The sequence below is a fragment of the Podarcis tiliguerta genome, assembly GCF_965153285.1.
Source record: "Podarcis tiliguerta genome assembly, chromosome: Z".
NCBI classification, from domain to species: domain Eukaryota; kingdom Metazoa; phylum Chordata; class Lepidosauria; order Squamata; family Lacertidae; genus Podarcis; species Podarcis tiliguerta.
The window spans coordinates 15,508,967-15,532,966 of NC_139553.1; the positions used below are offsets into that span (position 1 = coordinate 15,508,967).

At 44.9% G+C, this 24,000-nt stretch overlaps 1 protein-coding gene and 1 long non-coding RNA gene across 12 annotated transcripts in view; one reads left to right on the forward strand and one right to left on the reverse strand.

The window, feature by feature from the left end:
* The first annotated feature begins 14,241 nt into the window (after nt 1–14,241).
* On the forward strand, nt 14,242–15,636 carry LOC310669792. The gene is made up of 2 exons (XR_014507394.1): nt 14,242–14,377; nt 14,422–15,636. It is a non-coding gene; the product is annotated as an uncharacterized lncRNA (long non-coding RNA).
* Nucleotides 14,894–24,000, reverse strand: part of FUBP3 (far upstream element binding protein 3) — a 60,153-nt gene continuing 51,046 nt past the window's right edge. For all 11 annotated transcript variants that reach the window (XM_083423780.1, XM_083423774.1, XM_083423779.1 and 8 more), the window contains 5 exons: nt 22,960–23,033; nt 22,217–22,293; nt 20,379–20,450; nt 18,141–18,268; nt 14,894–16,544 (listed from right to left, as the gene is read on the reverse strand). In XM_083423780.1, the coding sequence (XP_083279906.1) occupies nt 16,536–16,544; nt 18,141–18,268; nt 20,379–20,450; nt 22,217–22,293; nt 22,960–23,033 (360 nt within the window). In that variant the 3' untranslated portion in view covers nt 14,894–16,535. The remainder of the gene's footprint in view (nt 16,545–18,140; nt 18,269–20,378; nt 20,451–22,216; nt 22,294–22,959; nt 23,034–24,000) is intronic.

The following is a 24,000-nucleotide window of genomic DNA, read 5'->3' on the forward strand; positions in this document are numbered from 1 at the left end:
GTGTTGAACTAGGATCTTGGAGAGGCTAGGGTTCGAATCCCTGCCTTTTTGCTTTTAGTCTATCTTTTGGGGATTAAATGAGGACTGAGACCTGGGAGACCAGGGTTCAAATCCCCACTTGCCCCCCACGTACGTGGTTCATTCTAGTTTCACATAGCCACATGGGTTCCTCTCTGCATGCAATGAGCATGCAAAGCCTAAAACCTTTCAGGCAAAGTATTCGGAAGTTGATTTAAGTTAATTAAGGTACTCAGAGTAGATCCATTTAAATTGATGAACACGACTCGTTTAGCTCCCATTAATTTCAGTAACACCATACATTGAAAACATGTGACACAAAGAATCATAGTAACTGCAGTTTCCCCTCTGGGGAATTACAACTCCCAGGACCTTGAACAAACTACAGTTCCCGGGATTCCTTGGGAGAAGCAATACATAAAGGTATGGGTCATTTAAGTTAGGGGGCATTAAAAAAGGATGGTGAGGAGAGAGCCAGAGCCCCCCCCCCCATTCCCCACTAAGCGGAGCTCTGATTCCTTTCATTCACCCCCTCCTTCCCAGCAAGCAAATCGATTGGGACCCCCCTCCCCAGAGGCCAGAATGGTTGGGAGGGAGCGAGAGATACATTTTAAACCAGTGGCTGAAAGTCTGTCTTTTGAACTTTCTCTCTTCAATCCTCCCCCTCCCCAAAAGTCTCCCCTCCTTTCGCCTATGCTAGCAGATTTCCTTCCCAACATCTGCTTGGCCACCAAATCTAGGCTCTAGGGCAGATCTTTAAGCCTCCCTGGTTAGGGCGGGAAAGGGGGGGGGGGCGCAAGTCATTAAAAAGATATTAGCGACCCCGCGAAGACGCAGCTAAAGCACCGGGCCATTTATTGATGTAGTGGCTGGGGGGGAGGCGAGCAAAAGGAAAACCACCAATTTCTTTAAAAAAATGAAATAGGGATTTCTGGACCCTGGAAGGAAAAGGCACTCCCGCCTGCGCTGACTTTAACTGCCCCCCCCCCGCCACTTCCAAAGGGTCCTTTTAGGAAAAACGCCGCCGGTGTCTCTTGCAGCTGAACCATCTGGGAAGGGGGCTTGCTTGGCTCACCCCCCCCCCCCGCGCCCCATCAGCCTCTGCCTTGCTGCTCTTCCGTCAGTTTCCTGCCTTCTCCTCCGTTCCACTCTGGTTGAGTTCGTGGGACTTTTCCTTTCTGTTCGTTTTCTATCTCTCACCCTCTCTCCGCCTCCGTCAAACACGCGCGCCACATTCATTCTGTCTCTCGCCCACTCCTGCTTTTCTCATCCCTTCTGTGACGACGGCGACGACTACTAAATTACTATTATTACTGTAAATATTCTCATTATTGCTAAATAATAATGGGTTTGACGCAGAGTGCCCAAACAATGGGTCTGGTTTTACTCAGAGTTGACCTACTGAAACTAATGGAACCTTAGTGAGTCAGGTTCATCGAATTCAACGGGTCTGCTCTGAGTAGGGCGAGCAGCGGATACAACCCAGTTCTTCCCTACCAGCTGCTTCTTCTCCCCGCGCCCACCTCCTCAAATCTTTTCCATGCCATCTCTCCGCATTGACCAACAACAAAATAAAATTAAAACTATCCCTCTTTAAAAAAATAAAAAGGATAAACTAAGCCTGGAGCCATCAGGTCCTTTGCCAATGGAAGCCAAGCTCCCAAGCTCTTCCTCCTCAGCCTGAGATTATGCGCTCTCGTTTTTGGTGGGGTCCACCCCCACCCCCCACCCCGCAGATCATTCTCAAGGTGTCATCGACGAGCACGTTCTTTCAGATTTCCCAAGCTCACAAAAGGCCAAGCTGCTGTTTGGGGTCTTTCCCCCTCTTCTGCTTTCTGGAAGCCCCCCGCCCCAAGAACAACAACAACAGCAGTAACAAAAGAAAGAAATAGCCAACGTTTTTCAACAGCTCTAACTCAAGGGGGGAGCGGAGGAGGCGCCCCTTTTAACTAGAGGCGATCCGGGCCTGGGAGGAGCGGGGGGGGGGGTCGCTTGTTTGTAGGGATCACGTTTAATTAGCTGTGGACAATTCCAGGAAGACAAAAGCACCTCAGTCTGGATCCAATCCGAAACTCATTTGGAACAGCCTGAACAAAAAAAATAAGAAAAAGAAGAGGGATCAAGCAAAACAGCTACAAAGGGGGCTTTCTTTGGGGAGGGTGAAGAGGAGAAGGCAGGTGACTGGCACGTGGAAAAGAACAAGCCTCCGTCTCCCCCCCTCCGCTCAGGTCCGAGGTAGGACTTCAGAAGAGTTTTTCAAAGCTGCTTCAACATCCTTGACGGGGCTCGCCCAGCTCTTAATGGGGGAGAGAAGACAGAGGAACCCTCTTTTTGGAGAGCCGCGCCTTTTCGCCCGAACGCTTGGGAACGTCGCCAACTGTTCCGTGCGCCCCGGCTGCTCCTCGCCTGGAGACAATGCCTTTGGAAAAGCGGGCCTAGGAGGGAAGGAAGGAAGCGGAGCTGGGGAAGGGCATCATCATCCAATTAAGGTTTTCATCGGGCATCCAAGGAAGCTGAATGTTGAAAGTGTGGAACAGATAAAAGAAAGGCCTTCTTCACACAGTGCATAGCTAAACTGAGGAACTCTCCGCTCCCCCAGGAGGCAGGCAGTGGTGGCCACCAAATTGGGTGGCTTTAAAAAAGGGTTGGACAAATCCATGGAACAAAAAAGCACTATGGCTGCGTTCTACCTCTATGGTAGATGGCAGCAAATGTTTCTGAATACCGCTTGCTGGAAACCACAGGAGTGGAGAGTGCTTTTGTGCTTGGGGTCCTGCTTGTGTTGGGTGTGTTCCATTAGGGCATCTGGTTGGCCACTGTGAGAATAGAACACTAGACTGGAACATTAAGCGCATAAGTAACCTGTGGAACTCCCTCCCACAGGAGGCCGTGATGGCCACAATATTGCATAGCTTAAAAAAAAGGAATGGGCAATTTCAAGGTGGAGAGAGCTATCAGTGGTTACTAGCCATGATGGCTGTGCTCTGCTTCCGGGTTGGAGGCAGCAATACGTCTTCAGACCAGTTGTTGGAAACCACAGGAGTTGTTGGTCCCTGTGAGAAAAGGATGCTGCACTAGGTGGGCAAATGGCCAGAGCCAGCAGGCTCCATTTATGTTCTTAAGGGCACATCCCAGCTGGGCAAGAACTTTTGAGGCGTGAAGCAACAGCCTTGGGAAGGGTTTTGGTGGCCAAGTAAAGGTAAAGGGACCCCTGACCATTAGGTCCAGTAGCGGATGACTCTGGGGTTGCGGTGCTCATCTCGCTTTATTGGCCAAGGGAGCTGGCGTACAGCTTCTGTGTCATGTGGCCAGCATGACTAAGCCGCTTCTGGCGAACTATAGCAGCACATGGAAACGCCGTTTACCTTCCTGCCGGAACGGTACCTATTTATCTACTTGCACTTTGACGTGCTTTCGAACTGCTACGTTGGCAGGAGCAGGGACCGAGCAACGGGAGCTCACCCCTTCGCAGGGATTTGAACTGCCAATCTTCTGATCGGCAAGTCCTAGGCTCTGTGGTTTAACCCACAGCGCCACCCACGTCCCTATTATGGTGGCCGAGTAGAGAAGCCCAAAGGGCTGCATTTGGCTTGAAATATTTGCCACACCTTCTTTTGAGCAACAAGCCCTTGCTTCGGTTAAGTAAATAAATGACCCTATCATAGCTGGCAAGAGCTTAGAAATGAAAACAACAAACACCTTTCCTTTTTAAAGAAGGAAAAACATGGTATCAGTTGACCTGCTTACGCCCATTCAGCTACACTGATTGGCAGAACTGGCCTTGTGACAAGTAATGGCCATTCCACATTTGTAAGAACTTGCTGTTTTAGTGTGGCAGAACCTATCCCTTGGAACTCTCTGCCTATTGACATCAGGCACGTGCCTTCACTGCACTCTTTCCCATCACCTGCTAAAATCATTTTTGTTTAGGCAAGCCTGCCCAGATGCTTAGGGAGTTGATGCGAGTCTTAACCTGTTCTTAGTCTATTGTTACTTTAACTTTTTGAGTGTCTTAAATTATTGTTGTTAATGTTCCTTGGTGATATTTTTATTGTTTTGTCTTCTTCGTAAGAAGCTTTGATACTTTGCAACAGAAATACAGTAATAATAATCAAGCGGCGTACAAAGCTTATGAAATAAATAAGTTAATAAATAAATGTAGGGGAGACACTTTGCAAACTTCCAAGAAGCAGGGCTCGTGTCATCTTAAAATTAATTGCCAAGGTCAAGGATTTGGAAGTAGTGGGCAGCAACCATGTAATCAATTGGCACGCCATGCTGTGCATTAATGGCCTCCACTTTGAAAGATGGCACTCGGGGGATTTTGAAAATGTACCTGCATGGTGCCAGCCACCCAGCAGTCTGATCTTGGAGTGGCTGAGATATTTAAAAAGCCCATTTCATTCCCAGAGTCTTGACTTCTCTGCAGTCTCTCTGGTTCCTGTGTAAACATAGCCCAGGTCCATCAACAGTCTGATTATCATAGCGGAGAAGAGATTCAGGCATTGTGTCATTCTCTTTGCCTCTGTGGGCATCACCAGAACCATTGCGAGATATTTGTGCTCCTTTTCTGCTCCTATAATGATATTTTTTTCAAGATCACTTTAGCAAATAGTCCCGCACATTTTTAATGAAGTGGAAAAGGCAGCTTTGGGGTGAATGTGCCGTGTTTCTGAGCTATCCCATCAGTTCATAATAGGGTCTAGGGAATAGATAAATGGCTCAGTTTCAGCTTTTGCAGATTCTCATTTTTAAAATTATTATTATTATTATTATTATTATTATTATTATTATTATTATATCAAAGCCAGTGTGCTGTAGTGGCTAGAGTGTTGGACTAGGACAGGGTAGGCATCCTAAGGCCTGAGGGCTGGATGCGGCCCAATCACCTTCTAAATCCAGCCCGTGGACGGTCCGGGAATCAGCATGTTTTTACATGAGTAGACAGTGGCGTAGCGTGGGTTGTCAGCACCCGGGGCAAGGCAAGTAATTTGCGCCCCCCCCCCCCGCTGCACTGTCCCTCCCCCAGATAGTCCATCGCTCTCTCTCCGCACCGCACCGCACGCCTGGCACCCTCCCCTCCACAGTGAGCGGCGACCCGGCGGCTCAGATCGGATTCGCACAGCCAGCACTGCAGTGAGAGAGAGTGAGCCAGGTAGGGGCAGAGAGCTGCGAGTGCGAGCCCCCCCCCCAGATGTTCTGCCTGGTGTGGCCGGCCCCCCTGCACCCCCCACGCTACACCACTGTGAGTAGAACGTGTCCTTTTACTTAAAATGCATCTCTGGGTTATTTGTGGGGCATAGGAACTTGTTCATTTCCCTCCCCAAAATATAGTCCGGCCCCCCACATGGTCTGAGGGACGGTGGATGGCCCTTGGCTGAAAAAGGTTGCTGACTCCTGGACTAGGACCTGGAGACCAGGGTTCAAATCCACCACACTGCTACGAAGCTCACTGGTGACCTGAGGCGAGTCACTGCCTCTCAGCCTAACCTCATCACAGGGTTGTTGTGGTGTTTAAATGAGGAGGAGAACCATGTTAGCCATTTTGAGATCCTTGAAGCAAAAGGTGGGATATGAATAACTAAGTAAAATAAAAACAAAACAGTGTATATACAAAATACTCCAAATCAGCAAAACGGTGTCAATAAATTTAGCCTGGCACAATCTCACACTTTGTACAGCTTGGCATTTTGAAATATCAAAAAAAATAATTAAATAATTAAAGAAAAACTCCTAATGAATAAGACTACCAACATACTAAGTGGGTTCGTTTGAATTTCAAACCATCAATAAGATAGATATTTATCTGTGTCAATTTCCCATTTTGCTCATAATATTGATTATAAATAATAATAGGTTTGTAAAACCCATGCTGCTCTGTAATCTTATATGATATATTTGTGTACACTAAGGTGGGCTATGAGTTCAAGAACTAAGCAACTAATTTGTAAGTTTGCAGCTTTTAAAAACTTACAAATTTTTTTGCTTTTTTAAAAAAACCCTATATAGTGGAGTTTGACTTTTTTGTTCTCATTCTCAGATTCTTGCTTTTTAACTTTAAATTTAGTTATATGCATTTCCATGAAAATTAGTTATTTATATCCGCCAGCAACACCCCATCTATCAGCAGTGAATTTCTCTGTGGTTTTCTATATGATTTTGAATAAAATACACATTCTGATGAGCAATTTCCCCCCTGAGATATTGCATTCCTGTAAATCATTTTCATGATTATACCTTTTTTCTTTTTAACATACACTTTCCTTTAATATGTCCATTTATTTGATATTTGGGGGTTGGAGAATTTCATTGCAAAATTCACAGAAGGGCGAATTACAAAGCCTGGCTGCATTTTGGTCTATGAAGCACAAATTAGGTCATTTCTCATCAAAGCGAAAACAAAACCCAGGGTTGTTGCCCCCTCAGTGTTTGTCAGAGTAGGCCCACTGAAATTATCAGGCCTAAGGTAGCCATGCACATTCCTTTCAATGGGCCTACTCTTGGTGGGTCTAACATAGGCTATAACCCTGAATTCTCCCCCCTACCAGGGTCTCAAGCAGAGAAGGTCCTTCCTTACTCTCCAAAGAGCTTTTGGAAAGAAAAAGATCCAGGGTGGTATCCTACCCTCAAGAAAAAGGGAGCCCCCACCCCAACAATATGAAACACACATCACATCAAATTGTGGTTCCTCACAGGCTGTGTTTAACTACCAAGGCAAACCAAACAGATATACAGTACAATGAAAATCTGTGGCATTTCAGTGCCTGCTAGCAGTAGCAGGCTTACATTTTGGAGGCCCCTTCACAAACAACAACGTCTGTTATCTTCTTCACTGGAGTTGTTCCACAACAGATCATCACAATTTTTAAAATTTAATTTATCTACTACATCTCAGATTTTGATTAAAATCGATGTGCTGGATGGTCTCACAGATCAAAATCCTATGCCTTATAGTTTTTGAGTTATGTGAAGGGATGAAAATTAATGAAGCTTAAATTCCAGGACCCCTAATCTCAGAAGTGCCAGTTTTGGGGCCCTTCTGGGATTAGGGGTCCTGAAATGTAAGCTCCCTTAATTTAATAGTAAATCTGCTCCTGCCTGCTAGAAAACATCAAAATTTGATTACTATAATGCAGTCTGTGTTGGGCTCCCCTCATGCCTAATCTGGAGGCTTCAGCTGATGAAAAAACTGCAGCTAAACTCTTGATGAGGACAACCTCTCACCAGCAAATAATAACAGCGCTCAAAAGTCTGCCCTGGTTGCCTATACTCTACCGAGCCTGGTTCAAGTTTCTTAATTCATGAGGCCCTTAGCATCTTGGGTCCAGGATACCTCAGGGACCACCTGATCCTTTATGTCCCTGCCCAATCACAGAGGTCTGTTAGCAGGGGAATAGTGGGGGAGGAGGGGGGCTGTTGCCCCAGCTGCACAATCTGAGGGGGCACAAACCAGGCGCCCTCTGCAGAGATCCCCAGGATGCTCTGCTTGCAGTGGGGGCTGGAGAGCACAGAGGATGAAGATCACTCTCTGCGCACCCCACTCAGCACATGAGTGCTCACCCATTGGTGGCGGGGGCTGGGGAGTGCAGAGGGTGAAGAGCACCCTCTGTACCCCATACCCCCATCATGTGTGCAATCCTCCCCTGCTTGGGGTGTGTGCATATACACCTGCCCGGGACACTGGCAAGCGGCACTACACCCCTAGCTGTTTGTGGGTCCCCCGTGACTTGGATCCACAGCTCATATCCATCAGGAATCATGCTGTGTTCACTATTGTAGGTCCAAGTCTGTGGAACTTTTTCCCACCTGAGATCAGAGAGGCCCGCTTGAAAAACACTTATCTATTCCAGCAAGGTTTTTTTATTTGAAGCCTGGTTTTATAGTTTAAACTTATTTTTTTACCCTTTTCCTTCGCTGTTTTAAATTTTCAGACAACTGAGATAAGAGGCAGGATGAAACATAACCCAGATAAATGGTTATTATTTTGAATTACGAGGGGGCACTATAATCTTTTCGGTGTTTTCAGTGTTCCACTGGCCCTGGAAACAAAGGGCCACCTTTTTAACTTTTCCCTGTTGACAAGTGATCTTCTGAGTGATGCTTGAAATATATCCTAGGAAAGCCACCCCTGGCTTTCCATTTTAACCATTGCCTGCCCACCTGGTCTGCAAAAATAAACAAAGACCAAGAACTACAGGAAGATTGTTGTGCTGCCTGGGGTTCTGGATAAGTTTAATATTCTCCAGTGAATAGCCCAGATATGGGTCCCTGCTGCTGAGAGTGTGAGGTGGGGTAGGGCAGCTAGGTTGAGTGATGCACCCCAGACAATGGGAAGGGCCCAGTTAATCGCTTTGGGGCAAAAAGGACACCTGCACCCAGGGATTAAGAGAGCCATCCAGGAGGGACAATGAGAGATCAGAGGCTTCATGCTCTCCCCCTCCCCGCTAAAAAACTAATTGAAAGAGGATTTCCCTCAGAGATAAGGGAAGGAGTAGAACAAGGATTTCTAAAGCAGGAGGGGTTGTGTTTGTGTGTGGGGGGTTGTGGAATTAAGAGATGGATACAAGCACATTACAGGATGCACGAAACTGTACCTGAATCTTTCATCAGTTAAGTGGTTGGATTAATTGGTTAAAAGTTTTGGGTTGCATCTGGCAAAGTATACCTGGAGGAAACCCACTGAAATTAATGGATATAATATATGAACATAAGAAGAGTCTACAGGATCAGGCCAATGGCCCATCTAGCCCAGCATGCTGTTCTCACAGTGGCCAACCAGATTCCCCAGCAGGGAAACACTCAAGCAAGACCCAAGCAGAGCAATTCTCCTCCTGCTGTGGCTTCCTGCAACCGGTATTCATAATCTTTTCTGCCTCTGACCTCGGAGACAGAGCACAGCCATCCTGGCTAAAAGCCATTGATGAACCTCTCCTCCGTGAATTTGTCCAGGCCACCTAGACTGGTGGCCGTCCTTTTCTCCTGTGAGCGTGTTCCATAGCTTACCTAATGGGCTGCATGAAGAACTTTATTTTGTCTTCCTTCACCTTCCAAAATCCAGCTTCATTGGATACCCTTGAGTTCTAGTGTTACGAGAGAGGAATGACCATGTTTTCCCATCCACTTTCCCCAGGCCATACATAATTTTCTAAACCTCTATCATGCTATGTCTATCATGGTATCCACTTCTCACAGCAGCCAACCAGATGCCTATTAAAGGGAAGCTTACATGCAGGACCTGGGTGCAACAGATATTCTTCCCGCTTGTGATTCCCAGCAACTGGTAACTCTGACTGGGGAGGTGGAACATAAGCAGAGTCTGGATGCTGGATCAGGTTGACGGCCCCACCTAGTCCAGCACCCTGCTCTCACAGTGGCCACCAAAAGAACCTGGGTCCAGCAGCACTCTCCCTGCTTGTGATTCCCAGAATCTGGCATTCAGAGACATGCTGCCTTAGACATTGCCGCTTTTTATTTTTTTATTTTAAACCATTTGGATACCAAAGTTTATATTTTATATATATATATGCTGGTTTGCACACATACAATGCAAGCTTTGCAAAATGGAGTGAGAATTTTTCATTGTTATGACATTCAGTTTTGCTTGAGCACCCGCTGCTTTGGTAGAATCTTGCCCCAGCTTTTTTGCCTTTCATGTCATAAGGACGAGTGAAAATACACACACACCCGGCCCAAATCGCTGTAGAGGAAAGTGTTGGTGAATGGGTGTTTGGGTGTGTGTCCAACCCCCCCCCCCTTGAATCCCATCAATAAGTTATAAATACGGTGGAGGGAAATAAGATCCCAATAAATCAGTGTATTGTCAAATGAAAATACTTAAGTTAAATAATGCTTGAGCCACCAGCAGCGAATCTCTCTCCCCCCACCCTGAGTTATACTTTGCTAATACAAATTACTGTAAATAAGAAGGGAGAGAGAGCGAGAGTGTGTGATTTAAGCACACAGGTTGCTTATGAGGAGGCATGCAAGGGAAGAGACCTACAGTATCTCCTTTCGTTTAAGAATGACATAGAAAATCTATTTTCATTTCAAAGAATGTTCGGTACATGACCCACACTGTGAGCTTCCTCATGTTTGTTTGAAAGTAAATCTGTGTGCAGCAGGGATTGCTCCCATGCAAGGCTGTGATCCTTATCCAGTCTACCTAGGAGTAAGCCCCATTGACTTCAATATGGCACATTTCTGAGTAAGATCCAAGTGTGGGGAGCCTTTGGCTCTCCAGATGTTGCTGGACTAAAATTCCTATCAGTTCCAGCAAGCATGGCCAATGGATGATGGGAGTTGGAGTTCAGCAATATCTGGAGGGCAAAGCGTTCCTTACATCTGGTCTACCATATCTGAACGAATTCCATGGGGCTTACTTCCTGCCAGGTAGAGAAGAGGGAGAAATTTGAAGCAGTTCTGTGCTTGAAAGCCTCATAAACTTGAAAGCCTTGTTGTCTCTTGCTAGCTAGAGTAAGATGGGTTCATAAATTACCTTGGTGCTCTGGAAGTAAAGGATGTGGGGTTAGGGTTAGGGGGGGGGAGAACTGAACTCAATTCACATTTAAAGGTGAACCTACCTAATTCACACTTTCTGAAACAATACATAAACTGAAAAGCAGCCATCCTTTGAAATCCACACTTCTCAGAATTTTGCAATACAATTCTCTAGCCAAGTAGTGTGTACAAAAATTCACATACAAGGGTACAGAATGCAGATAAACACACCTGTTAGGAAAAATAAACATACAAAATACATTTTACTAGGGAGCACCTCTTTACAAAAACTGTGTGCTGTGTATTGGAACTGCAGAAAAAAATGTGTGTTGGGGAAAATTCATGTTAAAATGATGAACATTCACGAGAACTTAAAAAAAAAATTGCAAAAACTGAGCAGGAAATGTGAAAAACTGAATTTAAGATTGAAAAATTGAGTGGGGGCAGGAGAGATGGATTGGTATATTATCCACCACTCCTGTATGCCTGGAAAGATGGATTAGGATTGCAACCTCAGGCATCAGTGAGCCCGATCCAGAGATGTGCAAGTCCAAAAGGACAGATGCTCAGATCTAGACACCCAGAGGACGGATACTATCAGCTTTCTTTCAGTATGATAAATATTTATTCTTGCAATGTTGACAGAACAATATCCAAACGAAAGAATATGTATGGAAATAAAATATCCACTTAAAATGAAGACTAGAGCCACAGCAGTATATAAAAGGTCCCAAGTTCAATTCTGAAAGACATCATCTGGAAGGGCTAGGAAAGCCACTGCCAGTCAGTGTAGACACTGAGCAAGATAGTCCAATGGTCTGATTCAGTGAAAGAAAACTATCCCATCTTTGGTAAATTTATTTCATCCCACTGGACACACCTTATAAAAATCCAGAGAGGACTGGCTATAGACCATGGTAAATAACTGAGCTTCTGTGGTTAGAGGCAGCAGCTATCCTCCAAAGATCAGCTGATGTTGCCTTTTATGTTCTGAGGAGCTGCTTCCCAGAAGCTTAGGTTTGTAGACCTTTGGTCCGAAGCAGCCAGATAGTTCTTATGGAGGAGCAGATAAATTGAATGGGGGGAGTTTGAGAAGATGCTGTATTTATCAGCAACTGGTAATCTTGGTGTTCCAGTGGAGTGTGAAGAAGGTGCTGCCCCACTGACCTCATTCTGCCCTCAGCTGGCCCTCACCTGCCTGCCTCCTTGCTTACAAACAATACGGGAGGTGACACAGCCCATCAGCTTCTTCCTCCTCCTTAGTTTCAATGTAAGAAGAGCCTGCTGGATCAGGCCAATGGGCCACTAGTCCAGAATCCTCTTCTCACAACAGCCAACTAGAAGCCCTCATGGGAAGCCCACAAGCAGGACCTGAGCACAAGAGCCCTCTTCCCCCTGTAGATTCCAGCAACTGGTGTTCAGTAGTATTGCTGCCTCTAGCTGTTGAGGCACAGCAAGGATATCCTGGCTGGTAGCCTTTTGAAAGCCCTCTCTTCCATCAATTTGTCCAATCTATTTTAAAACCATCCAAGATGGTGGCCACCACTGCTTTTTGTGGGAACAAGTTCCATAGTTTTAACTCTGTGCTACATTAAGTACATGTTGTGTGTTGCCCTCATAGAATTCCACAGGGAGAATGGAAGCAAAACCAGAATTGATTGAATCTGTTTGTCATTGGGGTCTGTCTCTATGTACTGTTCCTCTCCTTAACCTGCTCTGCAAGACCCAATTGAATTACCACCTTTTACATGGAAGCCTCAACAAGGATAGTCTGCCTTGCTCACTGTACCAATGGCAGCTACCAATAGGGCAATTGCATGTATGTGAACTTGTGGCCCTCCAGATGTTGAACTACAACTCCCATCAGCCCTGGCTTGCTTGGGCTGACGGGAGATACAGCTTAGCAATTTCTGGAAGGCCAGAGGTTATTTCAGTCATAAAATAAGAGGTCCACAGTTCTGGGACCATCACTGAGAAAGCCAACCTAACCAATCTTAACCGTAGGCAGCCAAGGAGGACCCCCCCAAAGTAGATCTTAGCATATGCACCAGGATTGATCTGGTGAAAGCAATCTACAAAATATAGAGGCTACAGCCTGCTTAAGGGATTTTTGGCTCTGCTTTATCAGGGCTTGCTTTCATAAAAATACTGGAGAAAGCTCATTGCAGGCACTGATACTGGAAGAACTTCACAGCGAAAGAGACGGGGATTTTAAACATAGAGCTAAATATAGTTGTAATTTCCAGAACATCAGGAGAAAGTGTAGAGAGGGCTGTAAGAAATGTGGGTGGTGCTGATGGTAGCTCAGAATGATTCTGGTAAGGATGAGCCACGTCACCAGCAGTTAGGCGCAGGAGTAAACATTAATGGAAATATATGGTTCTGTAAAAGCGAAACCATCCACAGTTGGTTCTGGATGCCAAGTTCTCTCTCTCCCCCCCCCCCCCGACTTTCCTGCAGCTCTTAGTGCTGGGTGGGGGTGGCAGAGATAAAGAGATGAAAAATCGATTGCTCGATTTGGTAACATTTCAAGCACTTAAAATACTTATTCCCTGACACCAGACTGCTTATGAAAAACTCGGCTCCATGAGGCGCCATTCTTAATGGCCAACCCAGTTCCGAGGGCCTAGCGAAAGTAGGTTGCCCCACCCACTCGATATTTAAAGGGGGGGGGGAGTGGGAGGACTAGGGCTGCATGAAAGCCAGTTTCCATAATTCATATTATGGACATTTCCACTAGGGAGCTGCTATCTCATGTGTACTTACAGATACATTTAAGAAAATGCATCCTCCCTAGCTTCTCTCCCTTGGACCATTTATGAGTCTCGGGTTGGACGAGCCGCAGTGCTCCTGTCTTCAATTAAAGGACACCTTTGGGTTCATTATCACACAATTGCTCCCTGAGAAACCTACCAAATGCTCTTTTGGCAGCGAGCTTGGAAGATGAATTAGGAGGAAGTCTTCTCCGTAATGTCCTCCTCCTCCCCCCTTATTCCCCATCATCAGCATTTATACCTCCTCTTCCCTGTTGCATACCAACCCTCCGTCCATCCGCCGCCCCCCCCCGGCTTTTCTTCTCTTCTGCCCAAGTGGCTATTACCATTCCCATCTTTCAATATGTGCCTCTCGATTCTCTGGAGGTGTATTGAAGAGATGCCATACCCAACCCCTCCTTTCTTCCGGCTTTCAACCGGGGCCCCGAGTTGCCACTTTTGCAGATGGGGTCGTGTGTGTGTGTGTTTTTAAAAAGAGCGAGTGAACAGATGCCAGGCTGGTTGGGGAGGTAAATGGGTGGGGCGGGGGGGGGGGAGAGAGAAGAAGAAGATGAAGCTTGATAGTGGGTTTCATTCTTTTCTTTCAGAAAGTCAGGGTATGACCTAATCTGGGTTGGGAAACCAGTTGAAAAGTTTCTCTAATCCCAAAAAATTAAAAGGGACACATTCAATCTAGATTGACAGAAGGGGGGGGGGAGGGAGGATAAATAAGGGGACAGACATGCACACACACATGCACACACACCAACACATATAATTTTATTTGTACGCCTCCTTTCCATAGGTCAAAGCATGCTCAAGGTGGCTTACGACATGAACACAACACATTACATGATAAGAAAAGCAGTCATAAACAATAAATAAAACATCAAAAACACACACACACAACCAAATCCATTCTCTCTCTCTCTCTCTCTCTCTCTCTCTCTCTCTCACACACACACACACACACACACACAGCTACTAAGAGTGGTAATGATACAATTATCTTCAGGAAAGGAGTTTTATGCCAAGAACTCGGGGGGAATACAGCAGCATTTTGCACCATAATCTGAGCCACAACCAACCCATGGAGGAATACTTGTTGGGTTCAGTAGGGTTTACTTGCAGGTAAGTGGGGCCAGAATTGCAGACCTGAAATTAGGAGGGCTCTGGCTGGGAAAGGAGGGGGAGAAATGAGAGTGGTAGGCAGAAAAAAATGCCACCTTGTTCCCCAGGTTTGAGTTGCAGAGAAGAGAAGCAGGAAATCATCTGAGGTTTTTTTGCTTATAACATGCCTCCTTTTAGCGAGATGATTCCTTGCTCTGGGGCTGTTCCATAACCACCTTACTGGGGGGGGGGGGGGGAGAGAGACCACCTTTGCAGCTCTGCGGTTGCAAGAGAACCTAGGTGTGAAATTTCAGCACAGTTCACAAAGAATTAAAGGTTTGATTGGGAGCTAACAGCACTATAATATAGCCTTTAGAAAAGCTAGTCACACACACAAACCCACAAAAAAAGATAAAACAGAGAGGATGGGGAGGCGTACTTTTTTTTTTTTTAAAATGCTGCTTCTACATGACATCTTTTTTTTTCAGGTAATGGAGCAGTGATAAAAAACAGACTTTTAATACTTAACCCACAAGTTTCCTTGTGGATTTGCTTTATTATAGAGAGAGTGTAAAATGCAACTGTCAGTCAAATAAAAAGAACAATTTTTCATTTGTTTAAAACACATCATGCTCAATATTATCCAATTGCATTTACCTATAGTTAGACATTTCAAGCATTATAAAGAAATCAGGGAGGGGGAAGGATCCTAGAACAATAACTTCAGTACAGTTCAAAACGGAATGTCCCGCAGGTCAATTAAAAATGTCAAGAAAAAATAGCTTTACTTCCCGTTATTATTATTTTTTTCTCCTTTAAAAATACACTGTTATCTGTACAAGAAAACACTACAAGTAAACATTGGAAACCATAATATCCCTTTTATTAAATCAAAAAAGTATTCAGCGGCATACCTGGGGTTAATACTAGATTTTTTTTTTAATTATTTCTCTAGGTAAAATTTCGACAAATATTAAGATAAGAAAATACTTATAAACGAACAAAAAAAATTGAGGGGTGGGGGAAAGCAAACACACACACACACCCTGGAATTAAAAAATAGTTACTACTATTTTATATGACTTAATGTTCCACAGTGTTTGTTAAAAGTACTAATAATAGCAGTTTTATCTTAATATTAAAAATAAGAGTATTTATTTCTGAAATAGACAAAAAGTATTTTGTTTTTGTGTGTTTTTTGTTTTAGACAAAGCTTGGAGGTCTTAGATACGCAGATGCAACCAGAAAATGGAGAACATGGAAAGCAGAATAAAATCGCTAAAAAAAATTAAACACATCTTTTTATATTACCCCTTTAGATCTCTAAAAATTATACAGCCCCCCCTACAAAAATTCCCCCCTTGATAACCAGCCTGACAGCAAACAGTAACTGTCTTGATAAAAGAATTCACACAATTAATTACAATAACATACCATAGTTCAGTTTCTTTTCTTTCTTTTCTTAAAAATGCAATAAAATAAAAAAGAGCCAAGATACAAGAAATTAGAAGTCATATATTTAATGAATTTACATATTTAAGAATATTTAAATACTGTTTTTCAAAAATTTCTTTCTTTTTTTTTAATTTGTTACATATCACCTAAGACTTCCAAGCCTTTTTTTGTTACAACAGAAAAGATTTAAACAAGGTGGAAGAAAGGGGGGTGGAATACACACAATAAGAGGTGGGGGGACGGGGACTAAAAACACTTGTTGAAATGTCACAGCTCTGGGGTAAGATTCGATGATGGTTATTCTCTGGTTTCTCCCCCCAACCCCAAAAAAAGGACCCTGGAGTTTCACTTATTTTCTTACTCTCTCTCTTCTTTTCCTTATAAATTTGGAAAACAAACAAAAAAGCCTCCCCAAAATAATTAACATTTTCCCCCAAACAGATTACCCAGCAAAGTCCATAAAGTTAAGTACATTACTAATTGTTCCTGATTCTTAGAAAAAAGTTCAGTGTAGATTATCCTAACAACTAGTGTTTCACCAAAAAAACCAAAGCAAGATTTCTTCATCAAAATGGTGCAAATCTAGAAACCCTCTGTTACAAAAAGGTTTGTTTCCACAATGATTCCGAGAGAGCAAGAGAGAGAAAAGGGGGGGGGCAGGGAGGGGAAAATAACAAACAAAGAAGAGTCAAGGATGTTGTTCTACTGCTCCTGCAAAGGGGGAGAAGGGGGGAGGGAAGAGAGAGACAAAATGAAAAACCACTGTTAAGAAAGAAAACGTTCAAGAACATTTTAGAACACAAGAACCACCTTGCTGGATCAGACCGGGAAGGCACACCTAGTTTAGAGGTGGCTAACCAGTGTGGATTTCCAGATGTTGTTGGGCTGCAATTCCCACCTGCTCCAGTGAGCATGGTCGGTGCTCAGGTGTGGTGGGAACAAGTCCTGCAACAGTTAGAAGGCCACAGGGTCGCCCTTCCCTGATCTGAGAAACAGCTTCCCTGCTGCATGCAAGAGCTGGGAGGATGCCTCCGTCTGGAAGAGTCATTATTTTGGGGGAATGGCAGCAGCTCCCAGGCCTACGTGGAGATGCCAGTGGGCATCGAACCTGGGAACTTCTACATACTATCTGAGAGCCAACTATCTGATTTATAGAAGACACCTGAAGACAGCTCTGTAACGGGGAGTTTTAAATGTTTGATGTTTTAGTATGTTTCAACATATGCTGTGAGCTGCACAGAGTGGGTGGTTTATAAATTAAATTAAAATAAATAAAATAAAAATTCAAAGTAGATGCTCTACTACTGAGTTACAGCCCCTTGGGGTGGGGGCTATAAGGCAGGGGAGTGGGCAAGAGCACCCCCTCTTCTCCAGTTAGCAGACATCTACCACTGGCTTCTGCACAGAAATGTAGGGGGTGGCAATTCTCAAGTATTCCATGCTACCTCACACCACCTTAAAAAGCTAAAGTGAAGGAGCAAAGTGTGACTTCAATTTCAATTCAGAAAAGAGGAGTGCAAACAAACCTCAGCTCTCAGAAAATTTGGGAAAACAGAAAATCAGCTGCTTGCCAGCAGGGAGCCCATTACTTGGAAACACAAACTACACTATTAACATTCTGGCCTTTGCTTTCACCAGGTCCAGAAGAGGCTAAGCAAGTTTGGAAAACTTCAGGTAAGAAGAGCCAGCTGAATGAGGCTAATGGTCCTTCCAGTCTAGCTTCTGGTTCTCACAGTGGTCACAAGGATGCCCGTGGGAAACAGGATTTGAGCACAAGCCCTCTCTCCTCCTGCTTCCATAAACTGGTATTCAGAAGTGCCACTGCTTCTGTGGAGGCAGAGCATAGCCATCATGGCAAGTAGCCATCGATAGCCCCTCTCCTCCATGAATTTGCCCAATCCTCTTTTAAAACCATCCAGGTTGGTGACCATCACTGCCCCCTGTGGGAGTGAGTTTCACTATGCCCTGTGTGAGGAAGTCCTTTCCTTTCATCTGTCCTGAACCTTCCATTGTTCAGCATCACTGGCTGTCCATGAGTTCCAGTGTTATGAGGGGGGGGGGGCGGGACCTAAGTTTCAAGTTTAAACGAAGTTAAACTAGGTTTGGAAAGCAGTCACCCCTTCCAGAAAACGTTTCAAAAACTGGGAGGTGATTCTTTGGGAGCGGGCAGTTGCTGATATGTCACAAGTGATCTTGTAAGATACACAGGGCTGGTTGTTTCTGCAAAATTATTTCATGACTAAACTATGCAAGGAAACAGCTATCAGGAAGAAGGGTGTAGATACAGCAGAGAGAAGCAAGACCCACCTGGTTGTGGGCCTGGCCTTGCCCTAATGTCTGCCCATAATAAGCAGCCTGCTGTCTGTAATACTCTGCCCAGGCCATCGTGTAGTCAGGCTGGGAGCTGGCTTGAGACACAGCAGTGGCAGCGTGACCTGGAGGGATAGGAGGTGGAGAAAGAACAACAAAGAGTCAAGCGCCAGCGGAAGCAAGTAAGAAAATACTCAATTGCACCCACCAAACCCTGATCCCGCCCCTTTCCAAATACAGGACCCAGGGCAGGCATCCTTTAATTATGATTAGTATCCCCTCAACAACCCCCAGGGTTAAGATCCCAAACATGCACAGTAAGCATGTCCTCAGCCCAGAACCTTGGAGAGCTACTGACAGTGTCTGACTCAGAGAACATCCGCTTCTTATATTCCTACTTAAATCAGACTCACAAGGACTAGAATCTTTATTTTTAGGAGAAAGGCTACAACACTGTGGTAGAGCATCTGTTTTGCAATACAGAAGGTGCTAGGTTTAATCCACTATGACTCAGGCCCCAAATACCTGGAAGATTACCTCCATACTCTACAGATTCTTTCTTGGTTGCTAAGATTGGTTGCAAGAGAAATGATGAGAGCAGAGAAACCCCTTACACATTTCATTCATAGACCTGATGAAGGCCTTTGACCTAGTCAACCAGAGAGACTCTTCACATAGCTTAACAAGACCGGATGTCCACATAACCTCCACAAGATCACTGTGTCCTTCCACAAAGAACAGGTATAGCACCGTCCAGAAATCCAGCTCATCCTCCAGTGACTTCCCTATAAAGAGTGGTTTGAAGAAGGGCTGTGCTCTCAACCCCATCTCCCTTTGACATATTCTTCTTCTTGTTACTCTCACATGAGTTCAGTTCAACTGCAGACAGTGTGTACATCCACTCAAGGAGCAATGGGGGTTTGTTCACCCTGGCAAGTCTCTGCACCAAGACAAAAGTGTTGCGGGTCCTTATCCGAGATGTTGTTTGCAGATGATGCAGGCTTGACAGTGCACTCTTGAGGAAACTACAGAAACCATCTACCATTTTGCCCGAGTCTGCAGGGAGTTCGGCCTCACCATCAGTCTAGTGAACACCAACATTTTGGGTCAGGATGTCATCAGCACTGGCGACCACACGCTTGAGATGGTAGATGGTTTTGTCTACCTGGGCTCCACCATAACCAGCAAGCTCTTCATTGATGCTGAGCTAAACAAGTGTATTGGCAAGGCAGCTACAGCAATGGCTTGCCTCTCCAAAGGGATATGGGAGAATATGATGCTAATGTCCAATACCAAGATGAAGGTCCACCAAGCTTACATATTGAGCTTTATGGTAGTGAGACATGGGCAGCTTACACCTGCCAGAAGTGTAGCTTCAATGCCTTCCACATGCACTACATCAGGGAGGTTTTGGGAATCACATGTCCAACAGAGTCTCAAAAGAATATGTGCTCTTCCAGGCAGGCTCCCAAAGGATGTGTTCTACAAGGAGCTGGTGTCAGGCACTAGGTCTATTGGCAGACCAACTCTGTGTTACAAAGATGTCTGCAAATGTGAACTGAAGGCTGACAACATCAACCCTACCATGTGGTAATCCCTTGCAGACAACCACAGTGCCTAGAGACAGTCAGGTCATACATCAGTAGCAGTGACCAGAGGAAGATTGAGCACTGGGAAGAGTGTAGAGAGAAGAAACGCCATGGTGCATCTGCAGCAGCACAACCAGACACATTCATCTGCCCCAGCTGCAACAAAACATTTTTCTTCCGTTTCTGTTTCTACAGCCACAGAAGGAGCTGTAACTCTCCAACAGTTTGACTTCACCCCCAAAGGAGCGCTCTTTCATTGTCTTCTGAGGTAGACTGAGTGCCAACAAGAATGTTGTGGATGTACTTCTTCATCCTAGGTTTTGACACTTGAGATGTATATTTTTGGAATCCAGCTTATTTCTGTAGTGGCAAGTTGCTTTAAAGTGCTTTTAATTTTGTGTTTTAATTCTTGTAACCCACCCTGGGACCTTAGAGTGAAGGATGGGTAAACTAGTAACAACAACAGACCACCTGTCCCTGTAACCTGTAACCCTGTGAGGAAGGCTAGGCTGAGAGGTAGCGACTGACCCATTGTCACCTAGTGAAGTTTCATGGCCAAATGGGGATTTGAACCCTGGTCTCTCCCAGGTCCTAGTTCAACACTCTTAATTACTGCAACACACACCCCAAACTCATTTTCACTCACTCTGTTTCTTGTAATAGTCCTCCCACGCCTTGCTGTAGTCTGGTTGGCTGTTCTGCTGTTGGCTCTGTTGACCTGTATAAGAGAGAAAAAAGGAGAAGAAAGAATAATGGCTGGGAGGTGCAGAGAACAGTGCTTCTTGCACTTTGGGGGTGTTATTGGGTTGTTGTTTTTATTTTGATTATGTATTTTGCGGTTTTATATTTTGATTTTATTCTGTGAACCACCCTGAGACCTCCGAGTATAGGGTGGTACATAAATTCAATAAATAATAAATTTATAATAATTTATAATAATAACACAACACAACACAATACAACACACACAACACTAGCCCTGCGTGATAGGCATGTAGGCCCCCAAAGTAGCTCATGGTGGAGAGTGTACTTCTTTCCAAGCATATAATACCAGGAGTCTCTACCACAACCTGCCCTAGTTTGCTAGTAATGCTAAGCTATACCATAGCTAAGCATCCAGCTTGGATGGCTTTGAAGGGGGATTAGACAAATTCACAGAGCATAAAGCTATCTACTTTAACCACTGAATTATGAACCTTCCTCTAAAAAAGCAAACCAAGGTTGTAGTCTTCATAGTTCTGAATAAAGGGCTGAATTAAACAGGAGCACAGAAAGCTGGCTGTTAAATGTCTGGCCATTGGTTCATCTAGAGCAGCATTGTGTACTCTTGACTGGCAGTGGCTCTCTGGAATTTCAGACAAGCATATTTCCTAGACTCACCTGGAGATTGAACTTGGGACCTTTTGCATGCAAATGATAAGCTCAAATGCTGAGCTGCAACCTGACTACCAGTCAGGAGACATGCCCAGAACAGTGTTTATGGAGAAGGCTTCCTTCTAAAGAGCTGGCATTCATGATTTTTAATGGAAACGGGGCAATAAAAACTAACAGCACCTTCTGACCACCTAACTACGCCACACACATCCTGTTGCAATGGGAAGTTTTTGAAGCAGGGTGGTTGTGTGGTGGGGGAAGAGGAGGACAGTGATGTGCAGGGAAGCGTTGAGGGCAGTTAAAAAGGACTTGACCAAAGCATTCTCTTCCAAGGAGAACGACATAGAGTCTGCAGCAAGGTTGATGGGACACCGTGTTCCATGGCAAAGTGTTTTCACCCCACCTAATTTACTGAAGGTGGGGAAATTAAAATCTAGAGGACATGTGGGAGAGGGCTGTGGGGAGGAGAAGGTGCCCCCTCTGCTCAGAGGCAGAAGGGGAAAGAAGCAGGTACTTCTTGTTAGTTCTGATGAGCAGAGCTCTGAGCACGATTCAGTCTCAATCTTAAAGACAATGGAATTATTAGGGTGGGGAGAGTGGGAAGCCCAAGTTAATAGGCTGCTACAGATATGCCTAACATGCAAACCTGAGCTCATGGTTTGTATTGCTCCAGACAAACCAAGATCCTAGATCTGGACATAGGGTTAAGCTAAACCATAGCTTTGGTGTGAGTTTTGTGGCAAGCAGGATGACCGGAGGGAGAGGGGGAAGGAATGAAGTGGCTGTGATTTTTACAAGTTCCCATATGCACCTGCTTAGCCAAAGTTTAGCTAAAGTGCTAGTAGATAACTGGGCCGCCGCATGACAGGGAACTCCAGATATTGTATGTGTGAAGTCATGCTTCCTTTACGAGTCCCAGGATGGGCAGCCTGTAGCCCTCCATATACTATTGGACCATGACTCCCATCAGCATAGCCAATGGTAAATGGGAGATGTAGCCCAGTGACATATGGAGAGTAAAAGGTCCCCCACAGCTGAGCCCAATCAACTTAAACATGGGTGATCCTTGCACCCGTCCCCCTGCAATCTCTACAATTACAATACACTTACTTGGAACCTGCTGCCCAGGCTGCTGCCACGTCGGATAGGTGCCACCCCAACCCTGCGTCATGAACGCCTGAGGACCGCTGTGGAAGACAAGGCCATTAGCAACAGAGGTGTGAAAGGTAGTCCAGGCACATTGGTGAGTTGCGATTAAAGTTTGTTGAAAAGTGTTGAAATAGACCATGCTGTGTAAGAGATCAGGTGTGGATAAGTTTCACTACTGACACATTGGTATAAAAAGGCGCTGGTTCCAGTGGAGTATTTTCTTAGAACCTTTCCCATGCCCAGATGCTGCTGTACTACAACTCCCATTAGCCCCAGCAAGCATGGGCAATAGCCAGGAATGGTGGGAGTTAACTCAGGAGAGCTAACAGTCTCCCAACCTGATTTAAGTCAATGGTAAAACGGCCTCCTGCCCAACCAATAATCCAATGGAAGGAACCAATGAGATTGATGACAGGGAAGGGAAGCCCATGCTATGTTTATCAACCTTTTAAGGCTGCATGTGGCTACAGGCATCCCAGTAACACTTGGGAGGGCCACAGTCCCTGCCCCCAACTCCCATCTCCCAGAGCCTCAAAATTACAGGCTTTAATTAAGTTCATCAGGGCAGTGCACAGACTTCTTGTTCTTCTGTAAAAGCATTGCAGACCAAGGATGCTGCTCAATGATAATCACACCTACAATCCTATTTGATGGTGGGGGAGCAGCCTAAAGGTGAAGGGAAAGCAGGCAAGTAAACTACTTACTTTTGGTGAGGTGTAGCAGGTGCCTGATTGAAGGGGCTCTGGCCAAAACCTCCAGGACCACCCAGACCAGTACCCTGGAGAAAAAACAAACAGGTAATTTATTCACCACTCTGGACTTAGTGAGACTGCACCTGATATTTAAGGTGCTGAGGAAGGCTTCTCAAAATGAAGAATTTAATTCTCTTTCATGTTTACAGATTTATATACAGCTTCACAGTCAGAGGGTGTTCAAAGAGGGGTACAAGATAAAAGTAGGATAAGCAATGCAGAGCCCACTTTATTTAAAAAAACAACAGTAAAATCATTCCCTGAAACCTCTAAGAGCAATAAATCCCTATATTATGAATTCTATAAAAACAGTAAAAAAAAACCCTATCTGCATATATGCAATTAGTATTACGTAAGGGATTGGGCCACCCACTGGTTAAGGCCTTCTCAAATAAAAATGCCTTCAAATGGGCGCCTGAGCATTGTGACGTTAGTTGCCTGTCTGATCGCAGCTGGCAATTAATCCCAGAGTTCTTATGCAAGATGCATAGGACGCGCTGAATGGGGCTGTTGGGTTTCCCCAGCACTGGCTCTAGCCTCAGAACAGTTTCCCCATCTGTACAATGGGAACAATGGTGCCCCAAATCACTTACTGGGACTCAGCATCCGGCAAAAACACCAATCACCTTTGCAAATTAAAAAAAAGCCTCAAGTACTGTAGGAGAATGACCACGGTGGATGTTTTGATCCTGGTGGGGTTTTTTATAGGCAAACTCCGGACCTCCATATGTTTTGGTACTACAATTCCCATCATCCCTAGTTAAGAGGACCGGAGGTGAGGGGTGATGGGAATTGTAGTATCAAAACATCTGGAGGGCCGGAGTTTGCCTATGCCTGTTATAGACCAATTGGATGGTGATTTGCAGGGAGTTGGACTAGATGGCCCTTGGGGTCCCTTTCCAACTCTACAATTATATGATTCTATTATTTCAATACTTATCACTTCTTTCTAGCTGCATACTGTAACAATGACATTGTTTTGCTAGTCTTGTT